Source organism: Electrona antarctica, assembly GCF_951216825.1.
Source record: "Electrona antarctica genome assembly, chromosome: 7".
Taxonomy (NCBI): Eukaryota; Metazoa; Chordata; class Actinopteri; order Myctophiformes; family Myctophidae; genus Electrona; species Electrona antarctica.
In genome coordinates this window covers 16,403,015-16,424,003 of record NC_136812.1, presented here as the reverse complement: position 1 = coordinate 16,424,003, position 20,989 = coordinate 16,403,015, and the positions used below count along the sequence as shown (strand labels likewise).

Here is a 20,989-nt window from a genome sequence, read left to right as displayed (position 1 = left end):
CCAAGTGTCCGTACCCCCTTTTTAAAAGTCACCTCTACAACTCCCACTTCTCTCAGCTCCTCTATCATGCTGTCTCTTTCCCTTTGGTACCTATCATAGAACGTTCCACAGTCCCTTTTGTACCTACTACAATTAATAATAGTACGTTCCACAGTCCCTTTGGTACCTACTACAATTAATAATAGTACGTTCCACAGTCTCCTCATCCTGCCAGTGGATCTAGACCTTTAGGGTGCTTCTTAATTACATACATATTTTATTTAACACTGTGTCCCAGTCTTAACCTTGTAATGATGACCTCCTCGCTCTCTTGCTTCTAGTTAATGTATCAGAATCATCTTTATTACTTCCTCTACTGTAGCCTACTGGCTACTGATGCGGTCGCCCAAACTTTGATTCTGCCTTTGAGGGCGGACTCTGTCAATTAATGCTTTTCAAAGTGAACAAAGTGGTTTGTTTGCGGATTTCTGAAAATAAAAATAATAAATAAACGATCTGTTCCCATTGAAAAGCATTGGCAGAATCCGCCCTCATAGGAAGAATTAAAGTTTGGTGTGACCACACCCTAATAGTCTTGAAAGCATTGTGCTGTATGAATTAGACACATGACTTCAAGACTTAATGAAAGCTTTGGTCTGGACAGTGATTGCAGTGATTTTCAAACTTTTGAATTTCAAGATTCCTGAGTTTGATATGAATCATCTCCTCTTCCTCCTTCTTATTCCTCCTTTAAATGACCAACTGCCAAACAGCTATAACTGTAAAGGTTTCTGTTGCTTTCAGTGTAATGTACCGACCTAACAGAGACATTGCTTGTTTACAATATGTTCAAACATACCTGCTTGTAATAGAAACTTTGCAGGACTGGATTTTCCTCGTCTGCAGCATTGTGTGGACAGTCAGTCAACACAACTTCAAAATCTCTTCCTTTGATAAACCCTCTTGACTGAATTCCTTGCATCAAAATTACAGAAGAGTGAAACTAGTTTCCTTTGGTTTTATTCAATACTTAACTTCAGGTGTCAAAATGAGTGGTCAGCTTACACTGACATCAATCAGAAACCCCACATGAACATTAATGTTAATTTAATTTGTAATGTACCGTATATACACTCTCACTCCCATACCCAGGCCTACATGAAGGCAGTACGGTTAACAGTTGTTTAGTCAGTCAAACCTCAAGCCTGAAATAAAACTTTTCTAAATCTCAGACAGACATTTTTCTACACTTGCCAATCTTCAGTTACTGGAAAGAGCAACTTACCGGTACATACCGGTAGCTTATATTTCACAGTAAAACCAAAGAGAAGAAAATAAAGAGATGAAGCTTGATATATGATCATCATATAAAATGCATTATTTATTACACAAGCAAACAACTATGTAAGAAATAATAATATAATCAATGTAACACTATATACAACACAATATAACACTACTATTTACAGTTAGATTTCTTCAAACTAAATATGAAATAATACCTGATGTGCAAAATAAGTACCATTTACAAACAAAATATCATGAAAGCATACTATCTTTACAAAATAACATGTCTATACTGTTGAAGTTTATTGAAAACAAAAGATGAAAGCATTACTGTAAAATAATACTACTCAAAGGACTAGGACCCATCTCGTAGTGGTATCCGATAAGAACTTAACTGAAATATCTAACCTGTGTACTGAAGTAAATAATAACTCACGTACCAATATTCAAAAGTACAAATTACAAATTACCAATGCATTGCTGTATTTACAGTAAATATATTCTCCAAAATATGTAAAGAAAAATAAAAAACAAATTTTCAGAAATAGTGAAATGTTTTTGTATGATTGGGTCCCAAAAGTCCCTTCCTAGAAATGTAAAGAGGTCAAAAACTTACATTAAGCAATAACAAAAAAGCATGGCATACATCACATATATAAAAAGTAGTTATCATGAAACATGCGTAAGCTAAGAACGTAACAGTGGAGTATCTATGTAAACTATACATACTATACTACATTATATATTATAGTGCCGTCTACGTAACATGCTATAAGTCTGTTTAAAATACTATCTGTGCTATCTAAGGGGCTAGGCTAGGGCAAGTGCTACGGGCCATGGTGGAGTCTGAAGAGGTGGGTTTTCAGACTACGGTGGAAGATTGGGAGTGAGGCTGCAGTTCTGATTGTGATGGGAAGTGCATTCCATAGTTTTGGAGCCAGAAGGGAGAAGAGTTTGGGACGTGTGGAGCGTTGTCGTTTTTAGTGAAGGTACTTCCAGCTTCCCTGCGTTGGCTGATCTGAGTATGCGGGAGGGTGATGATTCTGGAGAGCGGTGATTGGCAGACAACCTTCATCGTTGGTAGGGTCGAGGTCTCTTGGTACTGATGCAGGCAGAAGATGGTCCCTGTGCAGGTCCCTGAGAAGAAACTTCGGGTTACTTCAGTAACCTCAGTTGTATAAGTGACTCGAAGAAGAGAGTCATATGGGTCCGAGCCACTTGGTGGCTGGAGCACAGAACAAAACATAAACTCACGAGCTAATTTATTGGTTCGTGGAGCTGTCACTCAGAGCGGTGTCCCCGGTCCCAACCCTCAGGTATAAAACCGGTGGGCGTGAACGCTCGAGTCATTCCTATCAACCATTTTTCTGCCGCCTGCCAAAGCAGACGGGCAGTTCGATGACTCTCTTCTTCGAGTCACTTATACAACTGAGGTTACTGAAGTAACCCGAAGTTGTCTTAAGTGCCTCTCTCGAAGAGAGTCATATGGGTCATCATAAAACTCCCGTATGATCACCCCGGCTGACAGGACCGTTCCACGGTCCCCCTTTTTTTCCCCAGAGACACAGACACACGAGACCTCACCATCACGTGAATGTGTGTCCCCTTCGCAAGGGAGACTGAGAGGGTTAGCCAGGTTACTGACCTGGCACCAAGAGAAGGTCCCTCCTCGGCCGCCGGGCCAACTACCCGGTGGCCCAAAGTCCCTCTAACAGGTAAAACTAAAACACTGATAGAGAGGTGAGGGGAAACCCCGGGGAGCCAACAGTGCCACTGTCCCCTGCTCCCCAGGAGGTTTCCCCCCCCTACAGACGCACCCAGGAACCTCCACCAGGCTCCGCCTGGCGGTCAAGGGATCCCTCAGAGGAGCCGACAGCTATGCTGCCTTATGTGCTCCCCCAAGTCTGCAGGGTTCATGTCTTACGTGACTAACGTGCGGCCGCTCCCAGGACTGCATGGGCCAGGTTCACGGGAGCCACATCGAGATTGTAATACGTGGCAAAAGTCGACGGAGTCGACCAACTCGCCGCCGCACACACATCCAGTATGAGAACGCCCTTCGCTAAGGCCCAGGATGCTGACATGCCCCTTGTGGAGTGAGCACGCAGTCCCTCGGGGAGATCCACACCACTGGCAGTGTAAGTCAGTTGTATGGCCTCCACAAGCCATTGTGAGATCCGTACTTTCGTGACGGGTTTACCCCTCCGCTGTGCTTGAGGGGCCCAAGCAACGAAAAGCTGATCCCCTTGTCTGAAGGGGGCTGTCCTGGCCTTGTACAGCTTCAGCGCCCTGACTGGACATAGGCTATTCAACCGCCTGTCCTCCTCCGAGGCAAAGGGCGGCGGATGGAAAGCCACCAATTCCACTGGCTCACAGCCAGAAGGAAAATTCTTCGGGAGGAACGACAGGTTCGGCCTGACCGTAACCCTAGTGTCATCGCCACTGAATCTCATGCAGCTCACGTTGACCGAGAGCGCGTGAATGTCGCTCGACCTCTTAGCTGTCGTCAACGCGACCAGCAAAGCGGTCTTCAGAGAGAGGAACTTCAGGTCCACTGTGTCCAACGGCTCAAAAGGTTCCTTTGTGAGCGCGTCTAGTACAACCGTCAGATCCCAAGCTGGAACCAGGGATCTAGTAACCGGCCTGAGATGCATGACACCCTTCATGAACTGTCGGACCAGTGGGAGCTCGCTCACCGGACCGTTGTTTATGCCCAAGTGGTAGGCGGAAATAGCCGCCAGGTTGACCTTCACAGAGGATAAACCTAGACCTCTGTCCAGGAACTCCTGCAGATAGGACAAGATGAGAGCCACCGGAGCTTGGAACGGGAGGATCCCTCCTGGCCTATTCGAACACCAGCGCACAAACAGCTGCCATGCTGTGTTGTAACGCCGTCTGGTAGACGCGGCCCTAGCGCTCAGAATGGTCTCGATGACGTTCTGTGGCAAGCCGGCTATTCCAAGAGGGGCCCCCTCATGGGCCAGACCCATAGGTCCAGGTCCTGGGGGCGCGGGTGGAATATTTCTCCGCCGGCCTGCGTCAGTAAGTCCCGCCTCAGGGGAAGTTGCCACGGTTCGTGGTAAAGGAGGGGGACAGACAACGTCCTGCCTCCATGATCCCCAGGCCGGAGCTACCAGCAGGAGTTGGACGTCCTGCAATCTCACTCTGGCCAACACATGCGGGATTAGTTCCAGTGGCGGAAACGCATAGAGCAGACCCTGTGGCCACTGGTGCGCCAGTGCGTCCAGGCCCAGCGGTGGTACGCCCTTCAGTGAGAAGAAGAGAGGGCGTTTCGCGTCCTCTCTTGTGGCGAACAGATCCACCTCCGGAAACCCGAAGTTGTGCCATATCTGGTTCGCCACCTGAGGGTGGAGAGACCAGTCGCCGTAGCGGAGTGGCCCCCTCGAGAGGAGGTCCGCCGCTGTGTTCAACAGGCCCGGTACGTGACATGCCGTGAGGGAAAGGAGACGACCGTCGCACCACACCAGCAGCCTGTGTGCCAGCGTGCACAGACGTCTGGAGGTGAGACCTCCCTGTCTGTTGATGTAGGACATCGTCGTCGTGTTGTCCGTGCGGACCAGGACGTGGTGTCCCTGAAGAAATGGTTCGAACTCCCTCAGAGCGAGGAAGACCGCCATTAATTCCAAGTAATTGATGTGGGAGGTCCCTTTCAGGTATGTGTCCCACAAACCCCTGGCCGACCTGCCCTCGTGTGTGGCACCCCACCCCGAGAGGCTGGCTTCCGTGGTGACGACCTTTCTGGATAGGGGAAGGCCCAAGGGCACCCCTTCCATCAGTCTGTGTCTGTCCGACCACCACCTCAGTGCTAGTGTGCAAGCCGGGGACACTATCACACGGCGGTGCACGTACTTGGTGGGAATGTGCAGGGAACCAAGCCATCGCTGGAAGGGTCTCATGTGCAGTCTCCCCAGACGTACCAATGAGATCGCCGACGCCATAATGCCTGCTATCCGTAGGCACGTGTGTAATTGGAGAGTGCGTCCCGGTGTGAACAGTGACACACACTTCAGTAGGTCGTCGAGTCTGTCTGCCGACAGTCTCGCCGTATACGCAACTGAGTCCAGCCTGATGCCTATGAAGTCTGTTGACTGCGTAGGCACCAGCATGCTCTTGGCGTGGTTCACAACAAACCCTAGGGAGGCCACGTGGGTCAACACTCTGGTTGTGGCCCTCGTTACCTCTTCCCTCGAGCTGGCCATCAGGAGCCAGTCGTCGATATAGCTCGCCACCCGAATGCCCTGTTGACGCATGGGCGCGAGGGCGGTCTCTGTGCAGCGCACAAACACCCTGGGGCTTAGGGACATCCCGAAGGGAAGGACCGTGTACTCGTACACTCTCCCCTGGAACCCGAACCGCAGGAACTTCCTGTGAGGTGGGTAGATGGGGATGTGGAAGTATGCGTCTTTTAAGTCTATGGACGTGAACCAGTCGCCTGGGCGTATGGTATGTACTGGGGCCGTCCAGTAGGTCCTTCCTGGCCGCGGCGTCGAGCTTAGGGCTGACGTCGAGCCATCTGATCCTTTCGGACATGATCACTGCAGTTCCCATCCTGCCGACCAGTGCTGTGGAGCTGCAGACGAACTTAATCATCTCCTGATGGAGCCTCTTGATTTCGGCAATCTCGTCAGGGGTGGGGACATTCCCCAGACCCCCGAGTATGACCGTGAGGGAGCCCTGCAGTAGAGCAAGGGTGTTGTGGTGCTTGCCAGCTGCGGCGATGAGGGAGAAGAGCTTACCGCTAGCAAGGCTGGCGTCCTTGTCCCTCTTGGTGGGCAGGGAGGGTTCCTTGGCCAAAGGTGTGATGCGTGGGGCGGTGGGGTCGAGCAGGTAGGCTCCTACTGTCGAGCCGATGGTTGGCATCGCCCCAAGACCTGCTGACGGCATGTCAATCGTGTCCATTGGCACCTTGGTGTGGCGAAGTGTTGGGGGAGTCAGGCTGGGTTCTCCCCAGTTCGCCGTGAAGGTGGACTGGAAGCCTTGGGCCAACGGGAGGATAGCTCTCCGCGTGGGGGCCCTGCTTTCCGCTCCAGGCCAAGTGTCCTCTGGGTTTAGGGGAGGTGCCACCTCCGGCCAATCCCGTTTGCACCTGATGGCGGCCTGGTGTAGGAGTTCGGTGAGGTCCCATTCCTCGACGGGTGGGCGTGGGGCAACTGGGGCCCCCTCAGGGGCCTCAGGGGGTCCATTGTCCTGGGGAGGAGCCTCCTCTCCCAGGACATGGTCACGGTGAGATGATGAGTCGTCGTCGTCGTCACCGTCATCGTAGGGAGCTGGTGCGTCGGCATCCAGGTCTCCGTCGTCCTCATAACCCACCTGGTCTACGACCCTGTACTCTCCAGGAGGTTCCTGGAAGGAGCGCGGGTCGTCCAGGGGTTCCTGCCCTTCCATGAAGTCTGACCATGGCATACCATCTGGCAGCTGGTAGGGGTGAGGGAGGGGTTCGTAGTCTGGGCCGGGTCGCCTGTAGGCTTCGGAAGTGTCGTCGAAGTCGTCATGGTAGCGATCCAGGTCGTCTCTGGAGCGAAAGCGGGAGCCGAAGCTCCTCTCTGTCCTAAAGGAGGAGAAGGAGAAGGAAGCAGCGGGTTGGCGGCGTGAACCGTCTAGCGCTGCTGCTCCGTAAGCGGTCGTGGCGTAGCTCGCGTTGGCCCTGGGGGCCTTCCTGACAGGGGAGGGGCATCCAGAGTCGTCCATGTGCCGCTGTGCTGCCATTGCGGGAGGCCTGGTACCTGTAGACGCATCGCGGGGAGCTAGGAGCTGCCTCCCAGGCTGGGTGGGGGGGAGGGGGGCCCGTCCCTCCAGACGGGCCTTGACTCTAGACAGCCTGCATCCCCTCTCTCTGTCTGATAGCTCAAGGCAGCATGGGCAGAGGCCCACGATCTCAAAGGCATTCCTCGCATGTGTTAAACCCAGACAGTGCATACACATGGAGTGGCCATCATCAGGAGACAGGAGGTTGTTACAAACCCTGTTGAAACAGAGCTTTGGAAGGGGTCCAGTGTCATCGTGGTCATCTCTTGTAGCCATGGTGGAGATGGCCTACTTCTTCCCCTGTTTTTTGTTTTTTTTAATATAAAAAGGATATTATTATTATTTTATTTGGCTCCGTTGCTAAATAAAAATAAAGTTCCACTTATCTGCCCTACTACAGAGAGTAAAGGTGATGAGTGAAGCTCACAATGGTCAGCTTACAGCCGATGGCTGAAGGCTGCACCACGTGTTGGCCTACCGTAGTGTAAAGGAGGGAGGCCTGTTTGTTGTCCACGTTGTGGAGAAGGCGGTCCGTCCGGCCTGCGGTAGATGTTAGATAACGAGGCGACGCAGGATCGGTTGACGTTGGCCCGCTGTTACCGAGGGTTGTAGCTACAACAAGCGAGGCTGCGGGCTGCGGCTAGCAGGAGTCTAGTCAGTGACTAACGAGAGGCTAGCGGAGGAGAAAAAAGCGGCAGCAACGCTGAAGCTGAGCTAATGAGAAGCTAACAAACGCTAGCTACAAGCCAACAAACGCTAGCTACAACAAGCAGCAACGAGAGGAGCGGGAACGTAGAGAGCAGACAAAACAACAAGTCGCCGGGCGGGCTGTGTTATTAGTCTTAATATTACTTATCTTGAGATGAGTTAGCTCGTGGAAAGAACACCGTCTTGCGGCTGCGAATCCCCGCGGTGCAAGTCAGTTCTAGACTCGTCCGTCTTTCGGGAAAATATACTTCAACAGCCGGTTGTGTGAGACTTTGGTGTACTCGCTATGCTGTGTGCATCCAAGCGCAGAAAAATGTAGGAATGACTCGAGCGTTCACGCCCACCGGTTTTATACCTGAGGGTTGGGACCGGGGACACCGCTCTGAGTGACAGCTCCACGAACCAATAAATTAGCTCGTGAGTTTATGTTTTGTTCTGTGCTCCAGCCACCAAGTGGCTCGGACCCATATGACTCTCTTCGAGAGAGGCACTTAAGACAACATGTGTTACAGTTAGTATCATGTCCAGCCTTTCTCAACTACAATACGAAAATATCTTGCCAATAAAAACCACAGGAATAAAGCATAGAGTAAGTTATGTCTCACCATAACTAAAGACAGTAACTAGTTACATATTACATATTCAAACAATATAAGTCACGAAATGTTCAAAAATAATTATTCATTTATTCAACTACAACTAAACATTTAATCACAATATTGTATCCTTGTTTTTATTTATTTTAATTTCATCAAGGAGGGAGCTTACCAATATGTACATAAGACTTGTGCCGATACAAGATACAATACACAACTATGATACTCATGTCCATCACATAATGTTTTGGGGGGGAGTGGGAAGTTAAAATTGTATTGTATATTTGGTAAGCTCCCTCCTCAATGAAACTAAAATGAAAAAAATAAGGATAATATTTCGCAATTTAATTTTGAGTTGTACTTTAAAATGAATAACAAATTAGAACATTTTCTGATTTACACATTGTTGGAATACATAATTTGTGTACAATGTAACTAGCAACGTCACTTAATGTGAACTTAGTATATGAATGTTTTGCCAACTCACCTTCCTCTTGCGGTTGTTTAGAGCCTTGATAGCCTCGGACGCCGAGCCTTGATGACTTTACACTGCCTCCTGTTCTTGAAGTAGTCTTTATCAATCTGAAAATGCAGTGATTTGTAACATCAATTAAACTAAATAAACGTAATTGTTTAAATTGGAGGTTACTGGTGGTAAGTGTACACGCATACAGTACTATGTGATATGGTATGTGTGTACACTTCCCAGTGATATGGTTCATATCATTGACCACCAGTGATATGAACCATATCACTGGTCAATCACTTCAATTCTACAGGCAACACGGTTTTTAACTATTTCACAATTACAGACAAACTGATTTTAACGGTAACATATATATAGTGGCCGGGTGTAAAGTCAGCAAACTGTTTACATTTGGGTACATACTATTTGACACGGTCCATTTGAGTTAAATTAACACCGAGTAGAGCAACTTGTTTGCAGTACAACGACTCCCAGCCATGTCCCATTATTATAATTTGAGAGATTCGTAGAATAAGCACATCGACAGGTGGGTGCTGCTGGGCTGAGACTTCAACCGTCAAACGTTATTGTCAGACAAATAAAGAATTCGTTTGGTGTGCGGCTCCATCCATTATTATAATTTACCATGTAGGCCTATGCATTTAGAAACGGACCATTTTCCAAATTTCATTATCAAATATACATAATTCAAATGGCCGAAAAATACACGGACTAGTATATCCACATGCAGGCACAGCAAGTGCAAACTTTAACTCACTCAAAACAATGAATCCTAAACAAACACATCAAAAGAAAACATGCTACAACACAACTAACGTTTCAAATTAAACAGTCTAAACTACCCGTTCTCTAAAAACAATAACATTACACGTTTACAGTACATGATATTATATTATGAAATGTTAACATACCATCTCCATGTCCTCAGGTAACATTGTGTAGTAGTGTTGATGTGAAGTCGAACTTGAAGAAGTTAACAAACTGTCTCTTTGTGCTTGTGTCAGAACTTGAAGAAAGTCTCAACACACGTCTGCTCAGTTAGAAGGTCAGTGAGTGAAGGGAATGAAGATAGTTTGAACATTATATTAACGTCATCTCAGACACCTGCTGTCCGGTTGGCTCATTTGATTTTAACGGTAACATATATATAGTGGCCGGGTGTAAAGTCAGCAAACTGTTTACATTTGGGTACATACTATTTGACGGTCCATTTGGCTACATTTGTCAGAGTTAAATTAACACCGAGTAGAGCAACTTGTTTGCAGTACAACGACTCCCAGCCATGTCCCATTATTATAATTTGAGAGATTCGTAGAATAAGCACATCGACAGGTGGGTGCTGCTGGGCTGAGACTTCAACCGTCAAACGTTATTGTCAGACAAATAAAGAATTCGTTTGGTGTGCGGCTCCATCCATTATTATAATTTACCATGTAGGCCTATGCATTTAGAAACGGACCATTTTCCAAATTTCATTATCAAATATACATAATTCAAATGGCCGAAAAATACACGGACTAGTATATCCACATGCAGGCACAGCAAGTGCAAACTTTAACTCACTCAAAACAATGAATCCTAAACAAACACATCAAAAGAAAACATGCTACAACACAACTAACGTTTCAAATTAAACAGTCTAAACTACCCGTTCTCTAAAAAAAATAACATTACACGTTTACAGTACATGATATTATATTATGAAATGTTAACATACCATCTCCATGTCCTCAGGTAACATTGTGTAGTAGTGTTGATGTGAAGTCGAACTTGAAGAAGTTAACAAACTGTCTCTTTGTGCTTGTGTCAGAACTTGAAGAAAGTCTCAACACACGTCTGCTCAGTTAGAAGGTCAGTGAGTGAAGGGAATGAAGATAGTTTGAACATTATATTAACGTCATCTCAGACACCTGCTGTCCGGTTGGCTCATTTGAATATGAACTCGCGTTGCCATTCGACAAGCGACGCTCTCGACGCTCTCCGGCGCGCAGCCCCGCTCTGATTGGTCAGTCAAATCAGAAACCGACATTTCGCGAGACCCTACGAGACCGGACGAGAGGGAGAACAGACATACAAGCTCACAGTGCGTCACACCTGCAGCCCGCTGTGAGTTTGTAGATCTGATCTGTAGGCTACCGACGTGACGTTTGTTTTTAAAATGCGACACTATCATTTTCCCATAATGCACAGAGCGGTACTGTTCAACTGATTTGCAGACCGTCAGATGACCGTCAGTCACACACAACAGCTGAGAAGACTGAACCGAGAAGAGAATTATTAGCCTACTGTTTAGTAATTACTAGTGATCCCACATAAGTAGGATTTAAATGTGTCTGTCCATTTCGGAACGTGGGCTAGCCGTAGCTCTGGTCCATAGCCTTCTACTGAAGCAGTAGAAGGCTATGGACCAGAGCTAGGCTAGCCGTAGCGTGCACTCCGTGCAGCAGCTCCATAGACCACAACATCTACGGAATTCATACCAATTGGAAGAAAACCAAATGGACCAACCAAGTCAAGAGGTGTGTGTGTGTGTGTGTGTGTGTGTGTGTGTGCGCGCGCGCGTGTGCGTGCGTGCGTGTGTGTGTGTGTTGATAACACACATGACTAGCACTATAGCACATATTTATTTGTCATTTACTTGAGTTGAAGAAATTAGAATGTGTCATTTTGTCACATCTTCAGTCTTGTCAGACTCAGTCTGAATCAATAAAGGATCCAATGTTGGATTGGATCAAATTAGCATATTGGGTTTAGCGGCCAGGCTGACCACAAATTAGCCTGTGACGTTTGTGTCACAAACTGTAAGTCAGACTAGTTGTTGAACAAATTGATGATGATCCTCACAGCATGCTATTTTTTTTTGGTAGGTACAGATAGCAGATTGAGTTTTTAAGAAATCTTCCAACTGGACCACTAATAGTAGGTCTACTGTCTGCTTCTTATCTATCCTATCAGTGATATGATAGAAAAACGGCAGTAGACCTACTAGTTGTCCAGTGGTCCCTCCTGATAGCATACTGTAGCCGCAATTTGCAACTCTAGATTTTTTTATAATGGCATGAATCTAGAGTTGCAATACCCTCCATTGACTCCCCACTCATCATTTTGCGTTTGCGATCTGCTTGTCTTAAACGACGTTAAACTCACCAACATTGCAGCTGTAGTCCAAGCTTGAATTATTCTCTTTCAATCTGCAAAGCTTGTTTTTCATAAAAATCCCCCGTAGACATGTTATGAGCTACTTTCTGTCAAGAAGAAGAAATGTTGGAGTTTGGAAGCGCTCGTTTTTATTAAGGGGTCGCGCTGCTGCCTCCTGCATTATGTGCAAATGCGAAACAGATGCATGCAGGGACGTTCAGTGACTTACGACGAGCGCTTCCAAACTCCAGCACTTAGAAAAAGAATCACTTGCACAGAATTTCTTGACAGAAAGTAGCTCATAACATGTCTACGGGGGATTTTTATGAAAAACAAGCTTTGCAGATTGAAAGAGAATAATTCAAGCTTGGACTACAGCTGCAATGTTGGTGAGTTTAACGTCGTTTAAGACAAGCAGATCGCAAACGCAAAATGATGAGTGGGGAGTCAATGGAGGGTATTGCAACTCTAGATTCATCCCATTATAAAAAAATCTAGAGTTGCAAATTGCGGCTAAGCATACTGCTGGCCTTGAGTCTACAAGAACCTCTATAGTCTACTGCTGGTTTTGAGTCTACAAGTACTTCTGGTCCTCTAGTCTACTGCTGGTTTTGAGTATACAAGGACCTCTGGTCCTCTAGTCTACTGCTGGTTTTGAGTCTATCAGGACCTCTATAGTTTACTGCTGGTTTTGAGCCTACCCGGACCTCTAGTAGTCTACTGCTGGTTTTGAGCCTACCAGGACCTCTAGTAACCTACTGCGGGGTTTCTACCCCATCAGGAACCTTACTACTATACTACTACACTACTATGCTATAATATGTGAATCTTAACATTTTAGGACTTGTTTTGCAAAATGACACTGACTGTATACTGCATGACTTCCAGAGAGGAAGGATACTTAGCCCAACTGTCTATCTAAGCTCCATTTGATTAAAAAAAGGAAAGAAAAGCTTAAAGGGCCTTGCAAACGGGGAGCGATAAGTTCATTTTCAATGAGACCTGCGTTTTTTCTCAGATTAGTCGCAGTGCGACGACGCAAGCGTATTTATGTGAGCACGGTCCTGTGAATTTGTTGCGCGCGTGCTCGTTACGTGCACACGCCCGCAACTCACCAGACCTGGATTCTGTTTAGCTTTTTTTTTACGCTTGTGTTGTTGCGCCCCTCTTCAACAGACCTGGAGGAGACCTGTGTTGATCCAGGCAACAACGCCTGCGTTCCTCGCTTCACGTTTGCAAGGCCCTTTACACCTGTGACCTGACAGCCTCTGGCAAAGGAAAGCCTATGTCTGCTGTTTTCAGTCAAAGCAAAAGTAGAATAGAACCCTGTGTTGAGTGAAGTCCCTAGTCCCTACTCAACCAAGTGGTTAAAAATGAAATGTCCAACACATGTGTGTGCGCGTGCGTGTGTGTGTTCCGAGTCTGACCCTTCTTCAACTGTGTGGAATTCTACTCAGCTCCTGTCTGTTGACTCTGATAGGAGATATCTATGATAGTGGAAGCCAGGACATGAAAAAAGTGTGTGGGTGTGTACTTCAAATACGTGCGTGCTAGTATGATCTTGTAAAGGGCAGACGGAAGGAGACTGGGAGGGATGGGAAGGCAGAACAGAGCATGATGTCCTATTAAGGACTAGGAACGGAAGAAGAGTCTGTTTTTGTATGCCATGATCTAACAGTGGTTTAGACAAAAAAGGCGACATGCAGCCTAGAATGCGTCGCACAATATGCATATAATAGTTGTTCCAAAGCCTCAGTTATAGTAACTCGTGAGCTTGTATATATATATTATAGCCTAAGCCACCCCCTATTATTTTGTTGTTTATTTCATTATAATTCATTCCTACTCAAGTAGGGTTCGTGGGATTTCAAGTTAAATAGTTAAAAAGATAAAAGGTCATGCATAAGTGTATTTCATTTTCTCATATGGTTTCATGTAATGCTAGTCTTTTCTACTAAAATAGACACTGTCCCTTGCCTGCCAAAGACAACACATACAGAGCTTTAGCTCCACTGCGCCACAAGGGGGCATTACACTCCAGTGAGTGATACAGGATTCTGTCACTCAATGAGGATCCTGTATTGTGAATGCTGATGCAGGCTGGACAGAAACATGTCTTATGGTGCGTTCACACGAGCAGATGAAATGATGCAAAGCTGTGCGTTGTGAGTTGATTTGGAGCAGCTATTGCATCGTTGTGCCTTTGCAACGTCATGTTGCTGGCTTCCATTGACAATGAATGGTAGACTGCATCGTTTAATCTGTCCCATGTGAACGCAACATTAATACATCGTTTATGTGTTTAACTGTGTTGTTGCAGGTGAGATATCTGAAAGTGGGTTACGGGTAACTTAGACACATGAAGTAGTAGGCCTATATAGCCAGGATATACCATTTTGATAGTGGAAAAGTTGTGTGTCCACAATGTTTGGTGTAATGTCCCGCTTAGCAGTTTAGCCTATAGCAGCTGAGCTCAGCAGCTAAAGCTAACATTATGACTGCATATTTCTGGCAGATTTAGGGTGCCTTCGGAAATTTGCACTGAGCACACTGGTGTTCCCTCTTGTCATTCTTTTTTTCAGTGCACTCGGCGCGTCGAAACTCTAGTGCGCTGCGCCCCAGGTGTGCTGAGTGCCCACACTGACTGACCCTACTCAGAAGTTGGGGTTGTCCAGTGTGCGACTGTGCGTGCTTCACTGTGTTGTCTTGAGTGCTCCCCGAATGAGAAATCCGTCCTTTGAACTTTATTATTACACACGCATCAACGCGTAGACCAACAGCAGACCAGGCTAATGTTATAAGTTACCTTTCAATGTTACAGGAAGGTCTGTTGTTTTAACTGGTCAGACTCATTTGTAAATATGCCACACTCGGTACGCTCTATGACGTAGTGCACTAAAACAACTGAGCACATTCCCGGTGCTCATTTCCGAACACGCCCATAATTGAGTGATTTCACCATTCTGCCTGCAGACCATGCCGCAGAGGCCCCAGTGCCACTGTGTGTGACTCTGTTTTGTGAATTAATGTATGATTCATTCATGATTTCAATACACTACACTGTAATAGTATATACAGTATACTATTTTAGAACCAAGAGAACTATTGGAGTCATATATGTTTGTTATTTTGTTTAAAACTAATTTGTGTGTGTGATTGTATTTTGGTTTATGTATTATTCTGTTTATGTCCAGTTATAATATTTGTCTGTCAGTCAACAAGGACGCCAATACTTTGCAGAACTGTTGCAGTTCTGTGATGATTCTAAAATCAAACCACACTGATATGGACTCATTCTTTCGTTGAAGTGGGTAACGTAGTCTATATCTGCTATTTACGGCATGCAACACCAGCGCATAAATCAGGCTTAAGTGCCTCTATAAAATCCACTATATTCATAGTGGGCACAGATGTCCCCTCTTTGACATTGGACATGGGGACAGTGCATTGAGAGAGGGATTATGCTGCCATCGTATGGCTATGCGTGGAACAGCAGGTGAATTATGTATTGGCAGCTTGTTGTGAATGCAGACTGCAGAGAAGAGACGATGCCTTTTTCGATAAAGAAAAGGTAAGGTTTAATTACTTGGATGACAGTGGTGACATAGGCTACTGAAGGAAAAAACATGCACCTTTCCATTATGTTGGCTTGAAATATAAATTTGCCTTTGGCCTTCTGCCATAAAAGTGTGCAAACATGGAGCTGCAGCAAGCAGCATGTGCATACTGTACACGTGCTCTCTCTCTCTCTCTCTCTCTCTCACACACATACACACACACACTGACATTGACACACACTGGCTCAGACTTCAACAGAGGATGCTGAGAGGAGATTAGCAGCCGCAATGCCACCTTGTCTAGTAGTAGGTGAGAGTGTCTGTATTTAAAATGATAAGAGCAGGGTGTCAGCTATGCATGAGTGTGTTTGGTGCATTCATGCATGTAACTACAGTGAGTGATGTGTGTGCCATCCATGACAGAGCAGACACAGAAGAGTGGGCCTTTCCCTAACTCACAGCTGCCAGTGGGCCAGGCCAGGGGCTAGAGATGGACTGTAGATCAGAGTGTCGGACCACTGGTGGTGAGTTACAATCGACTGACCCTCAGGAGGAGAAGACTGGAACAATGAAGAATGTGCAGAGTGAACGGCGCTGTAACTGACTACACTACAGTGTGGACTTGGCAGTGATTCAACTCTCTCCCTCCCTCTCTCTCCCTCTTTCTCTCTCTCGCTTGCTCTCTCTCTCTCACACACACACACACACACACACACATCTCTCCCTCGCTTTTGCTTCCCTCTGCGCTCTCTCCCTCAGCTCTCTCTACCTCTCTCTCTCTCTCTCCTCTCCTTCCTCTGCAGTGGGCTACAGTACAGAGCTGTATGCTGGTGTAGTGTATGGAGGTCTTCTGTCTACTCACTCAGGTAAGAGAAACATTACACAGACACAATAAGCAAGGCAATGTCACTCATACTTGTGATATAAACCTGTATGCATATTGATTGTTACATTATGCTGGCTTGAGGACCAAAGCTTTGCACATTTGTCCCGGTGATGCCATTCTCTGTTTTTGTAATTGGGCTGTCAGGGTGAAATATTGATATAGCTTGAGCGTGAGCGGCTTTATGAATATTATTAGTATTGCGAGTTGGTGATATATGCTGCAAGTCGACATTTTTCACCTGCATGTATGTACTATATTGTGTGTGTGTGTGTGTGTGTGTGTGTGTGTATGTGTGTGTGTGTGTGTGTGTGTGTGTGTGTGTGTGTGTGTGTGTGTGTGTGTGTGTGTGTGCAACACAACCATGTACAGTATTCATAGCCTGAGTCTGCTCTCTGTCTGTCTCTGTGTACTCTTTAACGCTGTCATCCCATAAATCACAACATAGTCTGATATCTTTGTAGCATGTTTATAAGGAATCATATACTGTAGTATCCTTACTCAAACAACTATGGAGATTAATCAGAACATCAAACACATTAAAACCGGAAAAGCATTTGTGTCATTTTTGATTTATGCGTTTACAAGCTCACTGCGAGCTTGTACACCTGCTATTTTTGAAATTCTCGAAAATTTCGAAAGTGTGAGAACTACTGGTTCGGAAGGCATTTTCAGAATCGGCCTCAGGTCTCAATGGGTTAAGAAAACATTACGAAAGACTAATTTCAGTTGAGCAGTACTTCCCATCCTGGCTGCAGTACACACTATTTGCGTCTTCTGGATTTGTGGCCCCTCTCGGAGTGTCTATGCCGTGACAGGATGACATTTGGCACCCCTCCTCTCTGTGTCACCTGCACCACCTCCACAGTGCCACCACCATGATGCTGCAGCAGAGAGCTCAGGGGGGAGACGGCGGTGTGAGTCGTGCGACGAGGCGAGGGCATCCGTACGTGTCTGACTACATTAACAGGATGACATGGGGCTGGGCCGTTAGACAGGTCTGTGGACGTGGCTGCTGCTTCTAGCTGGCTGCGGGCCGGGAGAGGAGGACGGGTGGTGGGTGGATGTCGAGGCCGTGACGGCCTTCCTGGCAGGGCTGTCACGATTACAGATGGAAGTTGACAATGAATTGTTCACACAAATATTCTCGATTAACGATTAATTGTGTTTTTTGGCATTGAACATATTTGGAACAGTTTTTTTTTTAAATTTAGGCTTCATAATCACAAATTGCACAGGGCAGATTGATATACAAAGAAAGTACTGACATATAATAATTTTCAAAACAATCGCTGAAATAGCTGATCTACAAGCTTACAGCACGTCGTGAAGTTTGAAAATGTATGAAAATTTTTCAACATGGAAAAGTGTGATTAGGCGTTATAATTGTAATAATTGTGACCAGGCCAGACCTGGCCGTGTGTGGTGGGCCCTCGGTGGCAGATCCAAAAACGCGGGTCCCATTCCTGTGATGGCCGAAGTGAGAACGGCGTTCCGTCTGTCAGCCTTGACCCTCCCGGGTGACAGGGAGTGCTGTAAGAGCGAGGAGGAGGAGGGGGCGCCTCGGACGAAGGCTTGGAGCAGGTGACACCACACGGCCCCCGAGATGGGGCTCAGGGACAGCCGAGGCCACAGGGACGCCAGGCTCCGGAGCCCCGCGCAGTTCTCCTGAGGAATGAATCGATGAGTGGATTCATAATCCAGTGGTTCTCAAATTTTCTCAAATCAAGGACTCCCCAAATTATGTGTTTGGCTGCGGACCCATAGGCTGGTAAACCATCCTGGTCGCGTGAATTCACATATATATGAACATTCTTGAGATATTTCTAAATATTTTCAAAAATAGTAGATCTGCTGTTTTTGAATAGCCAACGAATAAATGGATTGGATGGAAGTGTTTAAAATTATTCTAATGTTACTACCTTTGCTTGGGACCTGCTGTAACCTCCCCTCCAGGACCCCTGGGGGTCTCCGGACCCCACTTTGAGAACCAATGGATTAATCAATCACTTTAATGCAAGCTGCTGAACGCAGCACATATCCACCTCCTAGGGTTTGTGAATGTTTTATGAAGATTATTTCTGGCTCATTAAACAACACAGCAGAGAGAGAGATGGAAAGGACAGGCAACCCTGCGTCATAAATGTTTTCCACCAGAATTGAAACGAGATATTGAGCGACTCGGGTGGTGTGGCAGGCTCATGAAAACATTACTTATAACATCATGATAACATTATATTTGCCATGATCCATTTGAAGTTAAGGCGATTAAGTCCTGAACCAACCCCACCACTGTTGCCTGGTCTGCTTATTATAAGCGACTTTGGGCTTGTTTTTCTGTAAAGTAGCTTGAAAATATTGGTAGCCTAGTTGCGGGTTGCAGTTTTTTGGGCTTGTTTTTAAAGTGTAGCTTCCCATTTTTTGAGTGGTGCAACCACTCCCTTACGGAGTTATGTGTGTGGGTGGCTGGCTGGGTATGAGCACGAAAACAGCATGGTTGTTTAACTCTGTCATTTCTCAACCGTTTCGGACGTGGGGCGGCAGGAACCGGCCCGGCACCCTGGGTGCGTTCCTGTGGGTCTGGAACTCCCCACCCCCCCCCCCCCCCCCCCGGTAACCCCCACACGGAGTTGCACCACTCACTTCACACGGGTGTGATTTTAAGTTTAAACTAGTCTTCAAACATTTGTACATCAAGGACTCCCTTACGCCAGACGCCTTTGCCCTTATCTGAATTTCTTTCTTCAAATATAATCCAAATATTTACTGTAACTTTTTCTTTTCAAGATCTTTTTGAAAATAGCAGATCTATAAAGCTCAGAAAGCGCTGCAAATGTGTTGTGAGGCCTCAAATAGCTACAGTGTAATGTATATAGGTTTAAAGTGCTCACGTAGCCTCATCGCTTTCTTTCGGGCTTGTTTTCATAGACCTGGTTGCTTATTTCTCTCACGAAATCTGGCAACAGTGATCCCCTCCCAAAAAGGTCAAACAGAAACAGGCTAACCTGGTGCTGTGGCTGGCTGGGTTGGGTGTGGTACAGTCGGGAGAAGAGCAGGTCCAGTCGTACCCAGGGGTGAGTCTGGACGAAGTGCACCATAGAGCGGGCACACTCCCTGCCCGCTTCCTGGCACGGGCTGTAGTTACTGTAGAGCAGGATGGAGCTGATGTCATCGCAGACCTCCAGCAGAGTCCACAGATAGCTGAGGCACCAAATAAAAAAATCATATTTGAATTGGGGGACCCCCCCCCCCCCCCCCACTGAATTGTAGGGGTTGAGGCATTACATTTTGTTTGACTTGGTTCCATAGATAAATATTGTGAAAATAGACGATTTACAAGCTCACACCGCTGCGTTGTGAGCTAACTAAGCTATAATTTGACAATTTGGACAATGTTTGACCAGTTTTTATATTATAGTTTGTTAATTACTTTTGATGCATTAATGGTCTTTTCTCTTTTCTTTCTTTCTTTTGAGGTCATAAATTGTTACTTCCCTGTCATCTGTGAGGTCCCGACTACTGACCCACTGGTTGAGAACCATTGATTTACGTAATAGAAAGATAACATCATAGACAGTAGGCCCTCCTGCAGGCCCACTTCACACATTTCCAACCATATCCTAATATACAGTAATTGGTCCTCACTAATGCTCATTAAGAGATGGACCTTCTACCCACTTCCGTCTACCCACTCTGCATCTTATTGGTGGGCTGTGGCCACTCCAGTTCATAAACCTGCAAATACAAACTACTACAGCCTTTCTCTTCCTGGAAAGTTAGCATGTTAATTCGCTAAAAAACACAAAAAGGTAGAATATGGAGATAAGACGATTCTGCCCGACTGCGACAATATTAATGATCGGCCCTGGATTAGGTTGCTTGCTGCTACTACTAACTAACTGCAATCTTGACCCGAGTGCATAACCGACTGACCCTTGTTGGTAGTCAAACAGCAGGTTCTCTGGGTGGTGTCCCTGGACAGGGCAGCCGGTGGCTCGTCCACTCTGCACCAGGACTCCGGAGAAGCTGCGGAGCTCATAGAACAGCAGAAAGCGCCCTGAGGAGGCCCCGGCAGGGCCTGCGGCGGGAAACCCAAAGGCCTCACAGAAGTGCTGGTAGGACACCGGTGCAGCAGAGCCTGTCAGTACGTGATGAGGGCACCGGGGGCACCGCGGAGGAGGCACCGCTTCCTGTTCACACATCATCACACACACATCTAAAAAGAGACAGAAGAGGATAGTGTCGCTGTCGGGCAGAAAGCTCTTATGTCCATAATTCTAATGTTTTGTGTTTTTTGACGGGCGCTATAGCCCTTCCTATGCCCAGCTTTCCGTGTTTGTGTGAACACAAACATTGGCGTGTGATTTGCTGATCAATGATTTGATTGTAGTAAGTAAGTACATATTGAAGATAAAAGTGAGGGCAGAAAGGTGAAGATGCCAAAAGTGATTGGCCAGAATTACTTTTGTGATGATTTGATTTGCTGAGCACGGAATGTGATGTATGATGATGTATGATGATAAGAGCGCCCCTCACTTCACGCAAGTGTGTTTTTTCTTAATGTTCTACACTCAGTGGCAGTGGCTCA

At 46.5% G+C, this 20,989-nt stretch overlaps 1 protein-coding gene across 1 annotated transcript in view; it reads left to right on the top strand.

Moving 5' to 3' along the window:
* The first annotated feature begins 11,080 nt into the window (after positions 1 to 11,080).
* LOC306927224 (ral guanine nucleotide dissociation stimulator-like 1) overlaps positions 11,081 to 20,989 on the top strand; it is a 74,636-nt gene continuing 64,727 nt past the window's right edge. The window contains exons 1-2 of the mRNA XM_079506924.1: positions 11,081 to 11,342; positions 16,278 to 16,384. Coding sequence (XP_079363050.1) covers positions 11,322 to 11,342; positions 16,278 to 16,384 — 128 coding nt within the window. The 5' untranslated portion in view covers positions 11,081 to 11,321. The remainder of the gene's footprint in view (positions 11,343 to 16,277; positions 16,385 to 20,989) is intronic.